The sequence below is a fragment of the Herpailurus yagouaroundi genome, unplaced genomic scaffold (assembly GCF_014898765.1).
Source record: "Herpailurus yagouaroundi ecotype Mexico unplaced genomic scaffold, PumYag 77, whole genome shotgun sequence".
In the NCBI taxonomy this organism is placed as follows: domain Eukaryota; kingdom Metazoa; phylum Chordata; class Mammalia; order Carnivora; family Felidae; genus Herpailurus; species Herpailurus yagouaroundi.
Window position 1 is genome coordinate 41,605,513 of NW_024412388.1, and position 22,464 is coordinate 41,627,976.

Here is a 22,464-nt window from a genome sequence, read left to right on the forward strand (position 1 = left end):
CCACCCAGGCGCCCCAATAATACTTTTAATATACTGTTGATTTCGATTTGCTAGTATCCTGTTGAAAATTTTTGCATCCATGTTCATCAAGGATATTGGCCTCTAATTCTCTTTTTTAGTGGGGTCTTTGTCTGGTTTAGGAATCAAGGTAATGCTGGCTTCATAGAATGAGTCTGGAGGCTTTCCTTCAGTTTCTATTTTTTGGAACAGTTTGAGAAGAATAGGTATTAACTCTTCTTTAAATGTCTGGTATAATTCCCCTGGGAAGCTATCTGGCCCAAGACTCTTATTTTTTGGGAGATTTTTGATAACCTATTTAATTTCTTTGCTGGTTATGGGTCTGTTCAAACTTTTCTATTTCTTCCAGTTTGAGTTTTGGTAGTGTGTGAGTGTCTAGGAATTTGTCCATTTCTTCCAGATTGTCCAGTTTGTTGGCATATAATTTTTCATAGTACTAATAATTATATTTCTGTGATGTTGGTTGTCATCTCTCCTCTTTCATTTGTGATTTTATCTGTTTGAGTTCTCTCTCTTTTCTTTTTGAGAAGTCTGGCTAGGGGTTTCTCAATTTTATTTATTCTTTCAAAACACCAGCTCTTAGATTCATTGATCTGTTCTACTGTTTGGATTTTTTTGGTTTTTGGTTTTTGTTTTTTTTTTTTGAATTCTATGTTGTTTATTTCTGCTCTCATCTTTATTATTTCTCTTCTGCTAGCTTTGGGCTTTCTTTGCTGTTGGCTTTCTAGCTCCTTTAGGTATAAGGTTAGGTTGTGTATTTGGGACCTTTCTTGCTTCTTGAGATAGGCCTGAATTGCAATGTGTTTTTCTCTTAGGACTGCCTTTGCTGCATCCCAAAGGGTTTGGACTGTCATGTTTTCATTTTCATTTGCTTGTATGTTTTTAAATTTCTTGTTTAATTTCCTGGTTGACCCATTCATTCTTTAGTATGATGTTCTTTAAACTCCGTGTATTTGGGGGCTTTCTAGATTTTTTCTTGTGGTTTATTTCAAGTTTCATAGTGTTGTGATCTGGAAATATGCATGCTATGACTTAAGTCATTTTATATTTATTGAGGGCTGTTTTGTGATGCAGTATGTGATCTGTTTTGTAGAATGTTCCGTGTGTACTTGAGAAGAATGTGTATCCTTCTGCTTTAGGATGTAAAATTTTCAATATATCTGTTAAGTCCATCTGATCAAATGTGTCATTCAGAGCCATTGTTTTTCTGCCTAGACTGCCTAGATGATCTGTTCATTGTTGTAAGTGGAGTATTAAAGTCCCGTACAATCATGGTATTATAATCTGTACATTTGTTTATGTTTGTGATTAATTGATTTATATATTTGGCTTTCATGTTGGGAGTATAAACATTTACAATGATTAGCTCTTCTTGATGGATAAACCCCTTAATTATGATATAATGCCTTTCTTCCTCTCTTGTTACAGTCTATATTTTTATTTATTTTTTATTTTTTTAAATTTATTTATTTTGAGAGAGAAAGAGAGAGTGAGGAGGGGAGAGGCAAAGAGAGGGAAAGAGAGAATTCCAAGCAGGCTCCACACTGCCAGTGCAAAGCCCAACACAGGGCTTGAACCCATGAACTGCAAGATCATGACCTGAGTTGAAACCCAGAGTTGGACACTTAACCAACTGAGCCACCCAGGTGCCCATAGAAGTCTTTGTTTTAAAACCTAATTTGTCTGAAATATCATATGACTTCACTCATATGAGGACTTTAACACACAGAACAGATGGACACAAGGAAAGGGAAGCAAAAATAATATAAAAACAGGGAGGGGGACAAAGCATAAGAGACTCTTAAATATGGAGAACAAACAGAGGGTTACTGGAGGGGTTGTGGGAGGGGGGATGGGCTAAATGGGTAAGGGGCATTAAGGAATCTACCCATGAAATCATTGTTGCACTATATGCTAACTAACTTGGATGTAAATTAAAAAAAAAAAATCTAGTTTGTCTGATATAAGCATGGCTATTCCAGCTTTCTTTTGACATCCAGTAGCATCATAGATGGCTCTCCATCCCCTCAGTTTCTTTTTTAATTAAAAAAAATTTTTTTTTTAATTTTATTTTTGAGAGAGACAGCACAAACGAGGGAGGGACAGAGAGAGGGAGACACAGAATCCGAAGCAGGCTCCAGGTTCTGAGTTGGCAGCACAGAGCCTGATGTGGGGCTTGAAGTCACAAACCATGAGATCATGACCTAAGCTGAAGTCGGCGCTCAACCGACTAAGCCACCCAGGCACCCCCATCCCCTCAGTTTCAATCTGCAGGTGTCATCAGGTCTAAATTGAGTCTCTAGTAGGCCGCATTCCTATGCTTTTTTCAAGCACGCTATTAGTCTTATGACTGTTACTCTAAATTCTTGTTTAGATATGTTGTTTATATCTGTTTTGAGCAATTCTCTGGCTGTCATTTTTTCCTGGATTTTCTTTTGAGGAGAATTCTTGTTTCATCATTTTGGCTAGGTTTTTGTATTTTACATGTTTTAATAGTTGGTTATGTGTCCTGTAACTGTGAGTACTACTGTATTAAAAAGGGGTCATACACTTTCCAGGGCCTAGTGCTTCAGGAAGTGTTTTTGGAGTGTGTTGTGTGCACTCTGTTGTTGCATTTGGGCTGCTCTATCCTGCCGGTCAGTCCTCTGCAAAGCTCCTTCTTGCTTGTGGTGGAGTGTTTGGACCTTCTGCCAGGTGTGCTTTGATTTGTTTGTTGAAGCAATGCTTGAAAAAAGGAAAGGTATGGAAAAGGTATCCCTTTGTATGGAATCAGGCTCCGCCCCCCTGTCCCGCCCCCCCCCCCCAAGACAAAAATGAAAGGGGTGAAAAAGACCAAGCAGAGAATAAAAAACAAAAAACAAACACAGAAAACCCTATAAGGTTTAATCCAGAGAGAGAGAAAGGAAAATAAAGGAAATATAGAAAAGGCATAAAAAGATTGTAATACAAATGCCTAATTAAACAAACAAAACCGAAAAAAAACCCTATATATATATATATATATTTTATATATATATAACATAATATATATATATATATATATATATATAATATGAATTGACCAAAAACAAATCAGAAACTATGAACCTGAAAGAAAAAGAGAAGAGCAAACAGACAAACACACTAACTGACAAAAACACAAAACAGTTGTCTGTTGGTGCCTGGGACCAGTGGCTGTGCTGGTCTGGAGGAGAGGCCATCAGTTTCCTCAGTAGATCAGTCTCTGTAAATAAGAGGTTACCAGGCACGGAGGGGTGAGGTTTGGTGTAAGCAGGTCCCCTCCTCTGGGGGCCACTGTGCTGCTCTCTGAAGTCCCACTGTGTTGGTGTTGGGGAGAAAAATGGCGACACCTCAACCTCTCCTTCCCAGACCAGGTGTCTCAAAACATGCTGTTTAGGCAGCCCTCACAGCGTAGCAGTTGGCTTGCCCTGCTCCACAGTTCTGCGGGCGCCGCGCCCCCCCCCCAGGCACTTGGCTGGGATTCAAAACCTGATGTCTTAAAGGACCCTGCACCTCTTCTGGGGTGGACCCTCTGAGGGCCCTCTTCTGGGGTAGCGTCACTCAGCTCTGCAGATAAAAGCCCTTTGGCTGGAGCCTGCAGCATCTTTTGTCCTTGGGGAGGCAATAAACCCTCTTCCCACAGTACTTGAGTTCGGAGACCTCTCAGTGCGCCCCTGAGGTCGCTTTTCCCCTGCCAGGCATATGCACACGGTTCAGGCTTAATTGAGCCTGATATTCAGCAGCTAAAGCTGTTTGCAGAGTAGAAGCTGGCACTCTCTGTATTTCTTGTTCCCCAGTGTGTGGTCCGGAGAGGTTTTCCTTTTGTTTCAACTCAGTACCGCAATTCCATAGCCTCTCTTTCTCTCCCTTTTATCTCTCCACAGAAGGGGTTCTCTCCTCTCCATGCCTGTGCCATACACATACACACACCTTGATTCTGCCATGCTGTCTCCCTCCACCTGTGGATATCCTTCTGCCACTTTGCAGATTGATTTCCTGGGTTTTCCAGGTGATCTGACCTTAAAATGGCTGTGTTTGAAGGAAAGGGAAATCCCAGTCCTTCCGCTCACTGGGCTGAGCTCTTATCTGGAGGCCCTGAGGAAGAATCTAAGGGTCCAGGTCATTCAGGTTATTGACAAAATTCAGTTCCTTGTGACTGTAGGACTGAGGTTCTTTTTTTTCTTGCTAGCTGTCATCTGGGTTCTTCTCTCAACTTCTAAAAGCTGCACATACTATTTGTCATGTGTCCCCTTCCATCTTCAAGGTGGCAGGGCAGATACCTTGAATCCTTCTAGTGCTTTGTATCTCTCTTACTCCCCATTTTGCTACTAGCTGCAAAAAACACCGCTTTTAAAAGGCCTCGTATGATTAGGTTACACCAGCAGATAATCTCCCTTTTGCCATAATCACTCCAGTGATAACTCATTCTGTAATATAATAACTGCATAGATAGGTCATCACATTCATAGGTTTCCACCAACCTATGAAAGGGAGATTGTATAGGGGCAAGGGTCATTTAGGGTCTTTCTTTTTTCTTTTTTTAGAATGTAGCTTACTACAGAGCATGACAGAGAAGAACAGATATACCTGTGTTTGAATCTTATTTTTGCCTTTTACATGTTGACTGCAAGAGGGAAGCTGTCTGTAAGCTTCCTGAGTTTGAGTTTTCTCTTTAAAGTGGGGATTATAGGGGCGCCTGGGTGGCGCAGTCGGTTAAGCGTCCGACTTCAGCCAGGTCACGATCTCGCGCTCCGTGAGTTCGAGCCCCGCGTCAGGCTCTGGGCTGATGGCTCTGGGCTGATGGCTCTGGGCTGATGGCTCGGAGCCTGGAGCCTGGAGCCTGGAGCCTGGAGCCTGTTTCCGATTCTGTGTCTCCCTCTCTCTCTGCCCCTCCCCCGTTCATGCTCTGTCTCTCTCTGTCCCAAAAATAATAAACGTTAAAAAAAAAAATTTTTTTTTAAGTGGGGATTATAATACCCTTGCAGAATTTTGTGACAATTAAGCACCTGGCACATAGATGGAAGCTGTGAATTCATTGTGTGTGTGTGTGTGTGTGTGTGTGGTTTAAGAGTCTTTGTGGTATTTTCAAAGTGCTGGACTGCCATTTGGCTTCCTATTTCAGAATCATTTGGAGACTTTGTTTACAATTATGTTCCCTCCTCCTACTCTCTAGACAAACTGTTTTAGAATAGGGTCTAGAACATGTTTTTTATTTTTTTTAATTAATTAATTTATTTTAAGAGAGAGAGAGAGAAAGAGAACAAGAGTGGGAGGGGTAGACAGAGAGTGAGAGAAAGAATCCCAAGCAGGCTCTGTACTTCTAGCATGGAGCCTGACGCGGGGCTTGAACTCACAAATCATGAGGTCATGACCTGAGCTGAAACCCAAGAGTCGGATGCTTAACTGATTGACCCACCCAAGCGCCCCTAGAACCTATTTTTTAAAATAGATTCTCCAGGTAATTTTATTGTGTAGCCAAGTTTGGGGCAACTGGTGTAGTAGAGTCAGAGACCTGGGGTTAAATCTCACTCAGCTCCACCCCTTACTGACTCTGTGCCATTGGGCACATTTCTTAACCTCTGTGAAGATAAACTATAGTTTACAGGGTTGTTGTAAGGCTTAGCAATTATATATGGACAGGGTTGGGCACATATTACACATCTTATACATGATAACTGCTGTGGATGACGATGATGATAATGGTGGCAATAGACAGTGCATTTAACATCTAGATTCCAAGTGAGCTTAATGAGCTATCATTGATTGTCTTGGGCCATAGATCTCTCCCTGCCTCTCCATCCATCCCAGACTGTGTTCCAACCACAGTGTACTTGTATTTCCTCACTGTGTTTCTTCATTCATCTTTGTTTTTGATATACTGATATATTTTTTTCTTATGACAGAAATTCTGTGCCCTTGTCTGGTAAGCTCATCTTTTAAAGACTTTTCAAATGTTCCTTCTTCTGTATAGCACTTCTGATCCACATCCGTCTAAACAGACTTGGTCCTCCTGTATCTTTACATTTGCCACTTATATCCATGAAAGTACTTATTACATAGTATTACATGTTATTTTATCTGTTTTCCCTACTCAATAGTGAGTTCCCATCCACTGTCATAGTGTCTGCTTATGTAGTAAGTAGGTACTCAAAAAATGCTTAGTGTTGATTTTGTAGATTTAGAAAAATAATGAATAAATGTTGTGGAATTTGCCTTTACTATAGTTTGCTTGCAAAAGAACTATGGAAGTTATCTTCAACACAGTATGAGCCAGTGGTATGGTATGATTTCTAAAAAAAACAAAGCAGGGGTGCCTGCTGACTTATTTGGTAGACCATGTGACTCTTTTTTTTTTTTAATTTTTTTTTCAATGTTTATTTATTTTTGGGACAGAGAGAGACAGAGCATAAACGGGGGAGGGGCAGAGAGAGAGGGAGACACAGAATCGGAAACAGGCTCCAGGCTCCGAGCCATCAGCCCAGAGCCTGACGTGGGGCTCGAACTCACGGACTGCGAGATCGTGATCTGGCTGAAGTCGGACGCTTAACCGACTGCGCCACCCAGGCGCCCCGATAGACCATGTGACTCTTGATGTCAGGGTCTTGAGGTCAGGCCCCACATTGGGTGTGGAGCCTACTTAAAAACAAAAACAAAGCAGAACACACAGGTGGTTTTAATCTACATAAAAGGAGAATAGGGAAAGGAACAAGTAGTTATTGAGGAAGCTCTCCTAGCAGGTAGTGTGCTGGATGATTTTCACATGTAATCCCATAATAATCTTGTCAGGTAAATGATGTTATTTCATTTTACAGATAAGGAGACAGACCCAGGCTACTTTTAGCAACTTACCAAGGTCACAAAGTAAATGGTGAATCTAGGATTGAACTTGAGTCTGTCTCATTACTAAACTCTGTTTAATCTTTAGTGTTACCAGATTCCTGTTCTTTTTGACTTACGAGAGTTAATGCAGACACACTCCAACTTGTGACAAGGTAGTGTCAAACCAGTGGAGGAAAGCGGAACTGTGAAAAACCATTTCCTTCCCATCTATTTATTGTCTTTGACTACATTGGTGGCAAAGTATATGCCACTAGATGGTGCCCTTGCCTTGACGGAAAAGTAAAATGTTGGTTGAGACCTAGGGTCTGATTCCATCTGTCCCACACACATACTAGCCAAAAGCAAAGTACTGACATTTCCAGGAAAAATCTGCAAAAGGGAGAAGTAATAATACTAAAAAGGTAGTGTGAGATATAGATAAAAACAAGCCATACATAAAATGGAATTCAAATCCAGATTCTGCCTCTTACTAGCTCGTGTCTTTAGGCAACTCATCTATTCCGCGCTGAGTCCTATTTTCTGGAATGGGCATCATGTTATTTACTCATAGAATTATGAATATCAAATTAATTGATATATTAAAAAGTATTCTAATACAGTAACAGTTTTTACCCAGTCCAGTGAAACTGAATACTCCATTTACCAGTTGTGCCGGTCATCAAAGTTGACTGATTTCCTGAGGGATATGTCATCTGTTCTCTTTTCTTTTAGTTCATCACAAGAGAGGTCAGCAGTGTATTGTGATGGATTATTACTAGTCTTAGCACTGGGGTACATGCACCCCAATGTGTATAGCAGCATTATTAACAATAGCTAAACTATGGAGAGAGCCCAAATGTCCATTGACTGATGAATAAAGAAGAAGTTTTATACACACACACACACACACACACACACACACACGAATATTACTCAGTCATCAAAAAGAATGAAATCTTGCCATTTGCAACAACATGGATGGAGCTAGAATGTATTATGCTAAGTGAAATAAGTCAATCAGAGAAAGACAAATACCATATGATTTCACTCATGTGGAATCTAAGAAACAAAACAGATAAACATACGGGAAGGGGGGAAAAGAGGAGAGAGGGAAACAGACCACAAGAGTCTCTCTTTTTTTTTTTTAATTTTAATGTTTATTTGTTTTTGAGAGAGAGAGAGACAGACAGACAGACAGACAGACAGACAGACTGAGCCAGGGAGGGACAGAGAGAGCGGGAGATACAGAATTTGAAGCAGGCTCCAGACTCTGAGCTGTTAGCACAGAGCCTGATGGCGGGCTTGAACCCACAAATCGTGAGATCGTGACCTCAGCTGAAGTCAGATGCTTAACTGACTGAAGCCACCCAGCTGCCCCAATAGACTCTTAGTGATAGAAAACAAACTGAGGGTTGATGGAGGGAGATGGGCTAGATGGGTGATGGGTATTCAGGAGGGTACTTGTGATGAGCACTGGGTGTTGTATGTAAGTGATGAATCACTGAATTCTACTCCTGAAACCAATATTGAACTGTATGTTAACTAAATTTAAGGAAAAGAAAAAAGAAAGAAATAGCCTTCCAAAATGAACTTAACTACAACAGAAAATAAAATGTGGTGAAACAGAAAAAACATAGTTTTAGCACTGACTTTTTCTGCTAGTGCCTTATTTCATTGATTCTACATTATTTTTTCAAATGTTAACATCTCGGGCATTGGGATTCGTCTTACAATTATTGCCATCCTAGAATGGATGCAATAAGGTATTTTTAGTTTTACGTATAAGCTTAAGAATGTGTTCAGTTTTGTCCCCTTAGAGCTGCATCCTGTAAGAACTTTTGTCTGTTGTTTTGTCATTTCATTATGAAAAATGACTCTATTAATTTCTGCCTTTTTTGTTAATTCATTAGCTTTTTTGCAAACATCATCTCTTCCTGAATTTGACACTGAAAATATCGTCCCTTGGGGAAGATGTAAATTTCTGTTTAATCTTTTCATTGACACATACATACCATTTTGCTATATTTTCTGAATGTTTGCAATATTTCATAATTACAAATTAAATTAAAAATAGGAAAGTGATGGAGGCATCTGGGTGGCTCAGTCAGTTAAGTGTCTGACTCTTGATTTTGGCTCAGGTCATGATCTTGCTGCTGTGGGATGGAGCCTGAATCAGGCTCCATGCTGAGCAAAGCCTGTTTGGGATTCTCTCTCTCCCTCTCAAAAATAAATAAACAAACTTAAAAAAAATAAGAAAGTGATGAAATGTTAGCCAGGAAATGTTAGCCAAAAGAAAGCTTAGAAACAGTATTAATATGAGACCTACTATACTTTAAGAAAAAGAAATTTAAATTATTATGGAAAAAGAGTAACAAAAACACAGTTCACATAGATAACATTCCTTGACAAAAGTGGAATAAATTAAGAAACCTTTAACAAAACAGTAACCACTCACTGCCTTACAAACATACTTCCAAATAATTCATTGGTGAATGTAGAAATAATAATGGAAATTATGAAATATTTAAACCTGAATAATAATGAAAGGATCACATGTTAAAGCTGCATCTAAGGCAGTCTGTGATTTATAATTTTAATATAAAATAGTGATTGAAAATAAATGAACTAAGCATTAACTCTAAAAATTAGAAAAAGGTAATAATAAAGTAATAAAAAAATAACAAAGGAAATTTTTAGGCTTGTGTCCTTTATTAATATAGATGTCAAAGTCCTAAACAAAATACAGCAAACCATACACAGTGATGTATAAAAAAAAAGTATTATGACCAAATGAAGTTTATTCTAGTAATACTATGATGCTAATTTGAAAATTAATTAAAGTTATTTATCCTATTAATAGATCAAAAGAGGAAGAACTACATGATCATTTGAATAAATGCAAAAGAAGCAGTGACTAAAATGAAACATGCCTTCAAGATTAACCAAGCTAGAAATAGAAGAGAATAATCTCAACCTGATAAGGGGTATTTACTGCAATACTACAGTGTATTTAATAGTGAAATAGTAGAAGCATTCTCTTTAAAGTCAGTAGCAAACATAAGTGGCTGCTTTTGCTACTCCTTTAAATATTGTGCTCTGGAGGTCCTAGTAAATGCTATAAGACAAAAGATATGGAAAATATAAGGCCTGGAAGGAGGAATGAGAATTAGGATTTGCTGATGATGTCTCTGTAACCGTACTATAGGTCCTGGCAAATGTGTAACACAAGAATAAGAAATAAGAATTCAAAGAAAAAGGATTGGAAGAGAAGAATAAACATTACTGGTATTTGCAGATGATAATGTTTGTCTACATAAAAAAAATTCACAAGAATCTACAGAAAAACTATTTGAAAGACTAACCTTCAGCAAAGTTTTTGGATATCAAATCAATATGCAGAAAACATATAGTGTTCCTTATACAACCCACAAACAATTAGAAAAACGTTATTAAAAAATATAATAGCCAGAAGTTATTAGGGATATATTTTACAAGATCTGTGCATTCCTTTGGTGGAGGAAAACTGTAACACATCACTGAAAGACTAAAGGAAGATCTGACCATTAAAAAAATCTATACTATTCCTACTTGTTAAACTCAATATCATGTATGTGCTTATATCCCTTAAATTAATCTGTAAATACGTGTGATTCAGTCAAAACCACAATTAGGCTTATTAAATGACTTGCCAAGGTGATTCTAAAAGTCATTTAAAATGGTAAAGGGGCAAGAAAAATTTGAAGAATAAGGAGTTGGGGGACTTGCCATTTCTAAGACTTTTTATGAAACTGGTAATTCAAATGATATGGTGTTGATATAAGAGGAAAGAAATTGATCAGTGGCAAAGAAAACTCAAATAGAACCACACAACTATGACAGTTCAGAATATGATAACATTTCAAACCAGATACTGTCACTCAGTAAATGAAGCTGGATCAAGTGACTGCCCATATGGGAAAAATAAAATTTACTTCCTACCTTATGCTATACACAATAAATTCCAGAAGTATTAAAGGTATAAAATGAAAATTCATACTTGTAAGAATATATAGAAGAATGTCTTTATGATGTCAAGACAGAATAGGATGTTTTAAAGCACAAACCATGATAGAAGAGATTGGTAGATTTGATAACCTTCAAATTTTAAAACTTTTGACCAACAACCAAAAGACACCACAATTGAAGAGAAAGATAATGTGTGGACAGGAGTGAAGATATTTACAATGCATATAACTGACAAAAGATTAATATCCAGGGTATATTTTTAAAATCCTACAGATTAATAATAAAAAAGACAAAAAGAAATCCCAAAGAACACATACCAATCAGTAAAAAAGACAAAAGAATGCCTAAAAGAAAATGCACAAAGGATATGTACACTCAATTCATATAAGAGGAAATAAGAATGGCAATAAATGCAACTAGGTTCTTATTTCTCAGTGATATCAGAAAATGCAAACTAAAACTCCAGGAAGATAGTATTTTTATCACATTGTCAAGGATTTATAAAGTCTGATTATTCCTAGTGTTGGCTAATGATTGGGGATGTAAGAATTTTCATATAGTACTGGTTGGGATATAAATCAATACAACACTTACGGAGACATTTTGTAGTATTTAATAAAGTTTAAGATGTGCCCAACTCTACATAAAATTGGAACTCATTCCATTTTAGAGCATATTCTTACTTTCTTATAGAAGTGTTACCAGGAGACATATACAGTAATGGTCATTGCTGGATTATTGGAACAGGAAAAATGAAAAATAACCTAAATGTTAGGAAACTGACACATTGTGGAATACTTATATAGTAGAAATACTATATAGCAGATAAAACGTACATATGTATTCTCAAAATAGATTGTGTGTGCGTGTATATGTGCACATATATTCTCAGCATGAAAAGTTTGTGTGTGTGTGTATATGTATGTATATATACATACATATATACATACATACACACACACACACACACACACACACCACTAAGAAACCTCAAAACAATATTTAGTGAAAACAGCAAAGCAGATTGTTCACTGATCTATTCCTATTAGCTATAGTAATGTCTAGAAAATTTAATAAATATACGTTAAATCAATGAATGATGTTAAAATAGGTCCTCCATGCAACAGCATTTGGGTAAGCAGGCCAGACCTCAGGCTTTCCTATTTCCTTCTGTATTGTTGACTCCTCTCTTTCCCCTCTAGATGATGTGCTCTTCAAGGGCAGAGATATATTTTACTCCTATTTATATTCCTTGGCTATTAATGTTCCTGGCCCAGAATAGGTATTTAATAAATCTATTGAAGTAATTAGTGAATGTTGCTTATTATAACAATGCCCTATTAAGAAAGGGCTTTGGATCAGGAATTCCAAAACCTGAATTCCCCTGCCTTTTAGTTGCAGGACCTTGGACAATTTTTTTTTTTTAACCTCTCTGAGCCTGTTTTCTAATTTCTAAAGAAGCGTAATACCTGTTCTGTCTGAATCTCCAAGTTCATATTTAAATGTGTTATATGAATGTAAGATAGGTTTCTAATATTTCAGCAGGGAGAGAAAGGATGTGGTTGTAGAGTTACTGTGGGAGTGGCTGTGCTGTGTATTTATAACATTGTGTACATTTCTTTTAGGAGCTGTGTGAGCAGTCTGTGTCCCAGAGGAGTCATCATTTCTTTCTTACTATCTTAGATCCAGTTTACCAATTCAATTTTCTCTTCTTGCAAAGGGAGATTGGCCCAAAATAGCCAGAATTCTGTTTTGTGGTGTTCTGTTTTGTTTTGTTCTGTTTTTCTTCTAAGCCATGAGAGCAAAACTTTCTGTCTTTGGTACCAGAACTATGACTCATGTCTGGGGTATGTTTGTGTGTAGAAGAAAGAAGAGAGAAAGTCAGAAATTTCATCTGGTTGCACTAGACTCCAGCTCTAGTTACTTTCTATCTGGAACTTGGATAGTGTGACCCTGAAGCAGCAGGTATCTTGGTGAACACAAAGTACTGATAACCTGCAAGGTGGAGCATCTCATATATTCAGAATAGAAATCCTGAGAAGTAAGTGAAAAATATATGTGTTTACTATGTTGGTACAGTGGGTCATAAAAGCAGGCTGAAATAAAAACTTTGGTATTTTGGTGGGTTTGCATCGTAAAGAACTTGTTTAAGGTAGAATGTTATTCAGTATGTGGATTAGCAAACAGAGTTTTGCTTTACCAAATGTAAAAAATAAAGTAGCATACACTCAGATAAAGTGAAAGGATGAATGTTTGGTGGAAGAGAGCCTGGGACAACTGGTAAACCTCAAACTGTCCAACTGTAGAGTTTGATAAGAGATGAGAGGTAGGCATGGAGCAAATCACTGAGGACATTGTAGGCTAGGCTATGCCAGCGTGACCATATCCCTTAAACCAGACACTCAAGAATAAAAGACCAGGATACTGTATTCATTATTATGCCAGGACAACAGAAATAATCTGGAACTGTCCCAGGCAAACCAAGTCATATGGTCACCTTACTTGAAGGTGAAGAAGAGCCATTGATGTGGTTACATATCCCACAAGGAATGGGAGGCTAAAACAATTTAGGAGGCTTGGACAAATCTAAATAATAATGTTGACTGGAAGGGAATGAGAGGTGTGGGCCAGTTGCTAGATGAGGATATACAATTGAATGAATGATTGTTGTTGTTAAATAGGGTAAAGAATTTCAACATGTGTAAATGCTGTTGGGAAAGAGCCAGTAGTCAAAGAAGTTGAAAATTTGGTAGAGTAAGAGATCTAAGGAACAGTGATGGGGTTGGAGCCCTTTTTCCATTATGACAAGTGGAAAGGAAGCAAGAGTAGGTATAGATGCAGGTGAATGTTTGGGTGAGAGGGCATAGCAGGTCTAGAGTTTCTACCTGATGACTGCTTATGTTGTTGTTGGGAGTTCAAGGAAAATAGAGAAGGTTTTAAATAGCTACAGAGGACAATGGGAGAGAGACCAAGGGCAAGGATGCCCTCTGTCATCACTTAGATTCACCGTCATCTGCTCTTTTAGTGGCAGTCTTTAACCACACATGCACTGGCATTCTTAGTCAATGGATAAAGCACGAAAAATAATATAAGGTATAAGAATTGGAGTAGAACAACTAAAACTGTTATTATTTGTAGCAACTTAACAGAAAATTCAAGAGAATTTACAGATTTACTATTAGAATTGATAGATGAATTTAGCAAGATTACTGGATACAAGGTCATTATACAAAATAAACTGTATTTTAATATACTAATGGTATATTAGTAATATAATTAGTAATGGTATATTACTAATATAACTAGTAATTAGAAAATGAATTTTTAAAAATAAGGAATATTTACTATAGCATCAAAAACATTAATCACTTAATAAACATTAATGAAAGGTGGACAAGACCTCTACTCAGAAAACTATAAACATTGAAATGTAAAGAGACTTAAATATTTGGCAGTCCCAGTTCATTCCATCAGAATCCTAGCAAGTTTTTGTGTAACTTGTTCTCCTTATTCAGATTTATAAAGGACCAAGAACACCCACTTCTGATTCCTGCCATCTCAGTCAACCAACAGACCCCCAGTAGAAATGGTGACTTGTTCTCACCTGGTGGCCTAGGGGGACCTGGGCATTGACTGTGGTGCTGATGTTGATTTATAACTTATAAAGGCCAAGAGAAAAAAGGTGGAGGATTTACTTCGCCTGATATCCATATGTAAAGACTTCTAAAAGATAACATTGGAGAGAATATTTTCATGGCCTTGAGATTGGGAAAGACTTCTTAAAACACAGAAAGCCCAATCATAAAGTGTGAAATTAATACATTGTACTACACTAAAATTAAGAATTCTTCATGGACATCTTTATGAGAATACAAAGACTGGCAACAGGATGGGAGAAGATACTTGCCTAATTCATAACTAGAGAAGGATTCATATCCAAGATATGTAAAAAGCTTCTACAGATAATTATAAAATAATCGTCCAGTCTTGTCACTATTTCACAAGAGGATATTCAAATAGCCAAGAAACATGAAAAGATACTTAACCTTATTAGTTATCAGGGAAATGAAATGTATATTAAACCCACTATAAGATAGCACTACTCACCTGCCAGAATGACTAAAGTACAACAATGTTAGTGAAGATGTGGAGCAGTTGAAACTTTTGTAGACCATTGCTTGGAGTATAATTGGCACAGCCACTTTTGAGAATTATTTGACAGTATCTTTTACAACTGGCATGTGCAAGGGTGCCTGGCTGGCTCAGTTGGTAGAGCATGTGACTCTTGATCTCAGGGTCATGAGTTTAAGCCCCATATTGGACATAGAGCCTATTTAAAACAATAAATAGGGGTGCCTGGGTGGCTCAGTTGGTTGGGCATCTGACTCTTGATTTTGGCTCAGGTAATGGTCCCAGGGTTGTGGTATTGAGCCTCACATCAGGCTCTATGCTGAGCGTGGAGCCACTTGGGATTTTTCTCTCTTTCTCTCCTTCTCTCCCCCATTCTCTCTTTCTGTCCCCCCTCCCTCCCTCTCTCAAACTACAAATAAATAAATAACAATTAAAAAATAAAAAAAATAAAATTGGCATGTAGATATCCTATGACCTAGCAAATTTACTCCTAGATATGTACCTAATAAAAATATAAGCATATGTATAATGAGAGAGATACATAAGAATGCCTTAGCAGCATGATCCTATGAATCAAAAACAGGAGACAACATAAATATCCATCTACAATGGGACTGTAAATAACTTGTGGAAAATCCATACAAAAGAATACTATATATAGCAATAAAAGTGAACAAACTACTGCTATATACAATAACTGTGATGCATTTCACAAGCATTATGTTAAATGAAAGAAGCCAGACACAAAAGAAAGTATATTGCAGAAGTCCATTTGTATAAAGTTCAAAGACAGACAAAAATAATTTGTAATGTTGGAAAGAAAGATAGTATTTACCTTTGGAATGGAAAGTGGGGCTAATGATTAAGAAAGGTTACAAAGGGAACTTCTTTTCACTAAGCTTGTAGGGTTATGATTTATGTATATGTCACCTTTCAATATGAAGTTGTTGTTTTCAAATGATAAAGAATATGTAAAATGCTTATAGTGCCTGGGTCATTGAAAATATTCAGTAACAGGCAGTATTAACTATTTATTGTGATTTAGGTCTCTATGATGACAAGATCTAGGGCAACACTCACTGTCCAGTAGACTTCTTGCAATTATTAAAATATTCTGTATCTGCACTTAGTTTCATAGCCACTAACTGCATGTAGTAGCTATTGAGCACTTGAAATGTGACTGAGTAACTTACTTTAAATTTTAATTAAAATTTAAATACCCATGTGTGACTAATGGCTGTTATATTGGGTAGTGCAGGTATATTGCCATTGGGAATGAGTGACTGAAGGAGAATGGCAGTGAAGTTTATTTGAGTTGAACAAATCAGGAAACTGGGAGGCCAGATTGTCAAATGAATTGTACATCTGTATGTTGAAGAATGTTCAGGATAATGGCAGGACCCAATTGGACTGGGAGATTGTTAGCTATCTTCCAGAGTCTTCACAGAAGCATTTGGACAGAGGAGAGATAAATTATAATGGGTGACAAAAGACTACTTTCTCCTGTATAGGCTGTCAAAGGGACCTAAGTAGAAATATTTCTGAAGCACAGCTTAGGTAATTAAGGGCCATTGAAGGAGAGTTTCAAGAAGGAACCGGTCAGCAGCAGCAACAGTGCTTTAGACTGGTGGTGTATGACATAACTAGAGAGTACTAAAGCAGTCATTGGAGAACTGTGCGACTGTAGTTTGGTGCAGTGGTGGGAAAGAAACTAGATTGCAGGAGTGGATGAAAGGTTAAGACATTGTCAATTTTTAAAAAGCTCCTTTGTGCGGGGTGCCTGGGTGACTCAGTCGGTCAAGCATTCGACTTCTGCTCAGGTTATGATCTCATGGCTTGTGAGTTCAAGCCCTACATCAGGCTCTGTGCTGATAGCTCAGAGCCTGGAGCCTGCTTCAGATTCTGTGTCTTTCTCTCTCTCTGCTCTTCCCCCACTCACACTGTGTCCCTCTTTCTCTCTCAAAAATAAATAAACATTAAAAAGTTTTTTTAAAAAAATTTTTTGATTCTTGGGGTATCTGGTTGGGTGAGTAGTTAAGCGTCCAACTTCAGCTCAGGTCATGATCTCGAGGTTTGTGAGTTCAAGCCCTGCATCGGGCTCTGTGCTGACAGCTCAGAGCCTGGAGCCTACTTTGGATTCTGTGTCTCCCTTTCTCTGCCCCTTCCCCTCTTGCACTTTGTCTCTCTCTTTCTAAGTTAAGTAAACATTAAAAAGAAAAAAAAAAAACTCCTTTGTGAAAAAGGAGGTTGTAGCTAGGGGGAGATGTGGGGTTTTGCTTTTTTTCATAAATGGTTGGTAATTGAGCATAAGAAAGGACATAAAAAAGTGAAATTAATTGGTGTGTTTAGTTTTTTTCCCTCCAGTGCGTGGAAGAAATGTTGGGGCTGTATGTACAGGGCCTTTGTGTGTGGTAAGGAGGAAGGGTCTAGTTGATAACAGTGGAAAGGTTAGTTTCCTAAGTTAGTTAGATTTTGAACAGTCTTGATTGGCATTATGAAGAAATGTTGACTTTATCTCTTAGTTCAGAGACCCAAGGAAGGTTTTAAACATCTTTTTCTCTTGTGAGACTCTGTAGTTTAGAAATATTACTCTAGCAATAGCAAAAGACTGGACTAAAAAGGTAGCCAGACTGAAGGGAGACAGACTGCCTTATCAAGCATGGAGTTATGAGAGCCTGAATTCGGGTGTTGGCAATTCATAGATGGAGAAGAATTGACATATTTGAGATTATGGTTCAAGGGTGGAATGAGCACAACTTATGGGGATGGAATGAAGGAGGACATGTGTAGAACCTAGAAGTTTCCATCTGAGTTGACCAGGTAAATGGTAAATTTACATTAAGGGATCCAAAAGAAAGAACAGACATTTGGGATTGGGGTGATTTATAACATCTTTGTTGAGATATATTTCACATACAGTGCAATTCACCCATTTAAAGTATACAATTCATTGTTTTTAGTATATTCACAGAGTCAAGCAACCATTCCCACAATCAATTTTAGAATGTTTTCATAAAGAAACCCCTATCTGCGGGCCACCAGGGTGGCTCAGTTGGTTGAGTGTCTGACATCAGCTCAGGTCATGATCTCACAGTTTGTGAGTTTAAGCCCTGCATCGGACTCTGTGCTGTCAGTGCAGAGCCCACTTCAGATCTTCTGCTCCCCTCTGCCTGTCTCTCCCCTGCTCATGCTCTCTCTCTCAAAATAAATAAAACATTACAAAAATTAAAAAAAAAAAAAAAAGAAATCCATACCTGTTAGCAGTCACTCCCTATTTTACCCCACTTCTTCCCTTCCCCACAACCCTAGGCAAACTTTAATGTACTGTTTGTCTCTATGAATTTGCCTGTTTTGGACATTTCATATAAATGGAATTATACCTTATGGTCCTTTGTGACTAGCTTCTTTCACTTAGCATGATGTTTTCAAAGTTCATCGATGTAGAGATCATTTTTTGCCTTGTTTTATACTCACCTCTTTGCATGTTTTATCTCCTCCTCTGAAGTATATGTGCCTTGAAGGCAGGGACTGTTGTTACATATTACAGAGCTGTATCTAGCACATATTTTTGTATTTAGTTATGACTTAGCAAATATTTGATACATCTAACTCAGTTAGCCAGAAAGATCCACTCCCACACTTGCTTACCCACTGAAATGTGTCTATATTTGCTGTCATGGAATAAGTAGGTATCCTGCCAGTGGTTCTGGTTCTGACATTCATTCTTTGTGTGACCTTGGGTAAGTCATTATACTCTCAGGAGATACTTTCCTTATCTGAAAATGGGGTAACAATCCTAACCCAATCCAAAACTGAAGAATAAGATAATTCAGGTCAGTGGGGTTTGCGTATAGTTGGGGTTTATCCAGATGGCCTCTGAGAAGAGATTTAATAAATGTTTGGCTCTATTACCTAATCCTCTTGTAATAGGAGTAGCCTTTTTTCATGGGATTAGGTATTTTGGCCCCCTGATTCTTTTCAACCCCCATTTTCAAGGTCCTGGTTTTGTCTGTGGCACACTGTTACTTTTGTAACCATCCTGGGGCATTTTGCCTATCTCAGGTTCTCTAGCTTCTCTCTCTGGAATACTTTAGACACTTCTTAAGGACACTGATTATAATGTTACACTCCCTGTTTTGAGTAGCTTCCTGTCTCTTAATTCCTGTTGTCTTCATGAGTTGCTTGAGGTTGAACACAAAAAAAGTTTAAAACCCAGCCTATCCACTTTCTTGGTACAAACAACTTACAAATGCATTCCCTTCCTCCCCTGTCTTTGGAGAGTTGTTCATGCTTTTATTAGAGAACATAGCTTGGATGTGTACTTAATGGTCATGTACCAAAATAAATAATGTAGTCCTTGACTTCCAAGATCTCATGGCACTTCAGTGGGAGGAGGCAGACATATGAACAGAAAATTACAGCAGAAAGTGGAAAGTGCAGTTGCACAGCCATGTATAAATGGGGGCACACTGGGAAGAATTGATTGGGGTAGTGTTTTGAAGCAACTGTTACCTGACATTTCTGCACTAAGAAGTGTAACACAAAGCAGCCTGCTGAAGAGGACCTGCATTCTTTGGCCTCACAACAACTGGGTGAGGTGGAGGTTTCTGACCCCCCAATTTTAGAGAGTAGTCCAAAGCTCAGAAAGCCTCAGTGGCTGACTCTGAAACACAGATTCTAGACTCAGCTTCTATGTTTGTCCCCTCCCCCTCACCACAACCATGCCCCTTATGCAAGGATAGAAGGTAGCCATGCAGAGTACTACAGTGCCCTGCCATCCCCTCTCCTTTAGTTCTTCCTCCCTAAGCAAAAATACGGTCTCAGATTCCCCTTTTCTGTGTCTAGCTTACTGCCAGTGTCCTCGGTGCATTAAGCATTCCAGGGCTGTAGCAGTAGTGAATATTGCTGATGTCATTGTTTGCCTTATTGGGATTTTGCTCTTTGTTTCACAGGGAGCTGTGATTGGTATAGACGATGAGGACGACAGCACCTTCACAATAACTGTTGATCAGAAAACCTTCCATTTCCAGGGTGAGCTGAAAGAAGAGATTCTTTCTCTTCACAGTGCCAACTGCTTCTTTCCTTCTCTTTTGGGTTGTTGGCTGGATGACTTGAATGGTTTTGCAACTGATCTGCATGAATGAGTGCACAGGAACGTTCTGGATGAAGTGGTACTGCAGGTTAGGCAGGGATTTGTATCTGCAGTGGATACAGATCTGTTTGAAACGACTGTGGATCTGGCTGCAATTGGAGATTAAAAATTTAAAGGATAAAAATCAGTGAAGGGAGAAAGTAATGGGCTGCTGCTGCTGCTGGCTTGTGTTTACAGAAGGTTGCTGATCTTCTTTATCGAGGAGTATGGTTCTGCTTCTGCATGAAGAGTCTAAAGACTGATTGTGAAGGTTGCAGTGTTTGTCTGTGTAAAACTCAAAATGTAAATTAAATTGAAGCTAGTGGCAACCTTTGGCTTAAAGGTTTTGCTTTGCTTCAAGAACTGCAAGTTTGCATTCATTTCATCTGCATTTCTGTGTGTTGTCTGCCAGCCGTCATTTCTCTGCTATTATCCTTTTTATAGTTAATAACACCAATGCCATCTGCCACTGCTATGTTTCGGCATTGCATGCTATGGTTCACCGGTAGAAAGGGTAAGGTACTGTATGATCATTCTCATTTCATCTTGCTTTGAAAACTAAACCAGCAAATAAAAGTCAATTTTAATGATGTACCTTTCATGTATAATGTACCTCTCATCTATTAGGAATGTCTATTAGCTTTGTTACTAATGGTTTTGTCATTTTGCCTATCCAGAGTAACCTCTATTTTATGTTAAAGCAGTCCATGGAACTTAGAAATGAGAAGCTTTGGATATGTTAGCAGTTTCTCTGAACTACAAGTGACAATGCACTATGATAGATGCTAGGTGTACCAGTGTAAATAAATATATTAAATAAGTTGATAGCTTAAAAATGTTTTGGGTTATGAAGTCAGTGACCGGATATATTATACGAGATGTTGAGACAGCTATTGTCCTTCCATGCTAGGATAGTATAGTGAAGTTATTTTTCTTCATTGTCTTGTTTAAGAAATTGACACATAGAAATGAAAGATGCAGCTTATATACGATGAAGACAAACCAATATAACTCAATAGTGATATACCTAATGCTTTCAGGAAAAAACATCCTTAAAATATTTACTGTGTTTGGTCATACTCTTTATTCAGAGCTGCTTAACTAATAATCCTTTCTGAAATTTTCCACTGCATTTAACTTTATAAAACATTTTAAATCTTATTATGAAAGCTCGGGGCCTTTATTTTTAGGTTGAATATATAATGCTGCTCATAAACTAAAGTAGATAACACCCCCACACTGAAACTCTTTACTTGAGTGAATATGAATACTTTAATGTGTTTCCAGTAATAACTGCTGGATGCAGGTGAAGGCTGCAGTATAGAATTTTCTCCTCTGCAGTTATTAAGGAGACACCTCCTTTGGACTTCCAGAAGCTGTATTGTTTGCCTATTTAAAGGAGAGGAGACTCAGACCTCTAGAGTAAGGGTACCTGTACCTTCTAACTTTTAAATTACTTATGTTTGATAGTCCCATATTTCTGTGGTTTGCTTATAAAATAAGCAATTCCTTTAATTCTTTTATTGATATAAATGACAAGTGTAAGTAAGAGTTATATGTATTTTTAAAATTAATTCTTAGCTCTGGGACTGTCAAACTGATTAGTTTTCTCTACTGTAATAGTAATGGGAGCTTCAGGCAACATGAGATTATCTGGCTTTTGTAAAGAACTCAGCAGGACTCTATATCCTATATATTCTTGGCAGTAATGAGAGTTATTTCACATAGATCCTTACTCAGAAGAAATTCTCTGAAAATTTGATAAAAAGTTCTTAATGTCTGGTAGATTCTGTATTCTTTTTTTTTTTTTTTAATTTTTTAATGTTTATTTTTGAGAGAGAGAGAGAGAGACAGAGTGTGAGATGGGGAAGGGCAGAGAGAGAGGGAGACACAGAATCTGAAGCAGGCCCTGAGCTGTCAGCACAGAGCCTGATGCAGGGCTTGGACTCATGGGCCATGAGATTATGACCTAAGCAGAAGTTGGATGCTTAACTGCCTAAGCCACCTAGGCGCCCCTGATAGATTCTGTATTCTTGATTAGAATTGAAAACAAGTTTGGCTGATATATATTTGTATGTGTTTAAGTGTGTTGAAGTTTTTATTTAATTTACCAGAATTTTTTAAAGCAAATAAAGTATCAGTTGATGCATCTATAAAGTAAATTTTACTTATTATCAGCTATTAAAGGGGAAGCTAGAATTTGTTGAGCTACATTCATTTATTCAACATCCATTTTAAGATCTGGGGTTACAGTAGTGAACAAAACAGATAAAATTCCTTATCTCTTGGGTCATCCATTCTGGTAGAGGAGAAAGCCAATAAGATATAAGTAACATATATATTAGTAAAATACAAATACA

General features: G+C 37.9%; 1 protein-coding gene across 8 annotated transcripts in view; it reads left to right on the plus strand.

Annotated features, from left to right (window-relative positions):
* Nucleotides 1–22,464, plus strand: part of OSBPL9 (oxysterol binding protein like 9) — a 194,087-nt gene that overhangs the window by 56,748 nt on the left and 114,875 nt on the right. For 6 of the 8 annotated variants that reach the window (XM_040470213.1, XM_040470216.1, XM_040470214.1 and 3 more), the window contains exon 3: nucleotides 19,926–20,004. The exons of the other annotated variants lie outside the window; for them this stretch is intronic. In XM_040470213.1, the coding sequence (XP_040326147.1) occupies nucleotides 19,926–20,004 (79 nt within the window). The remainder of the gene's footprint in view (nucleotides 1–19,925; nucleotides 20,005–22,464) is intronic. 8 annotated transcript variants of the gene reach the window in all.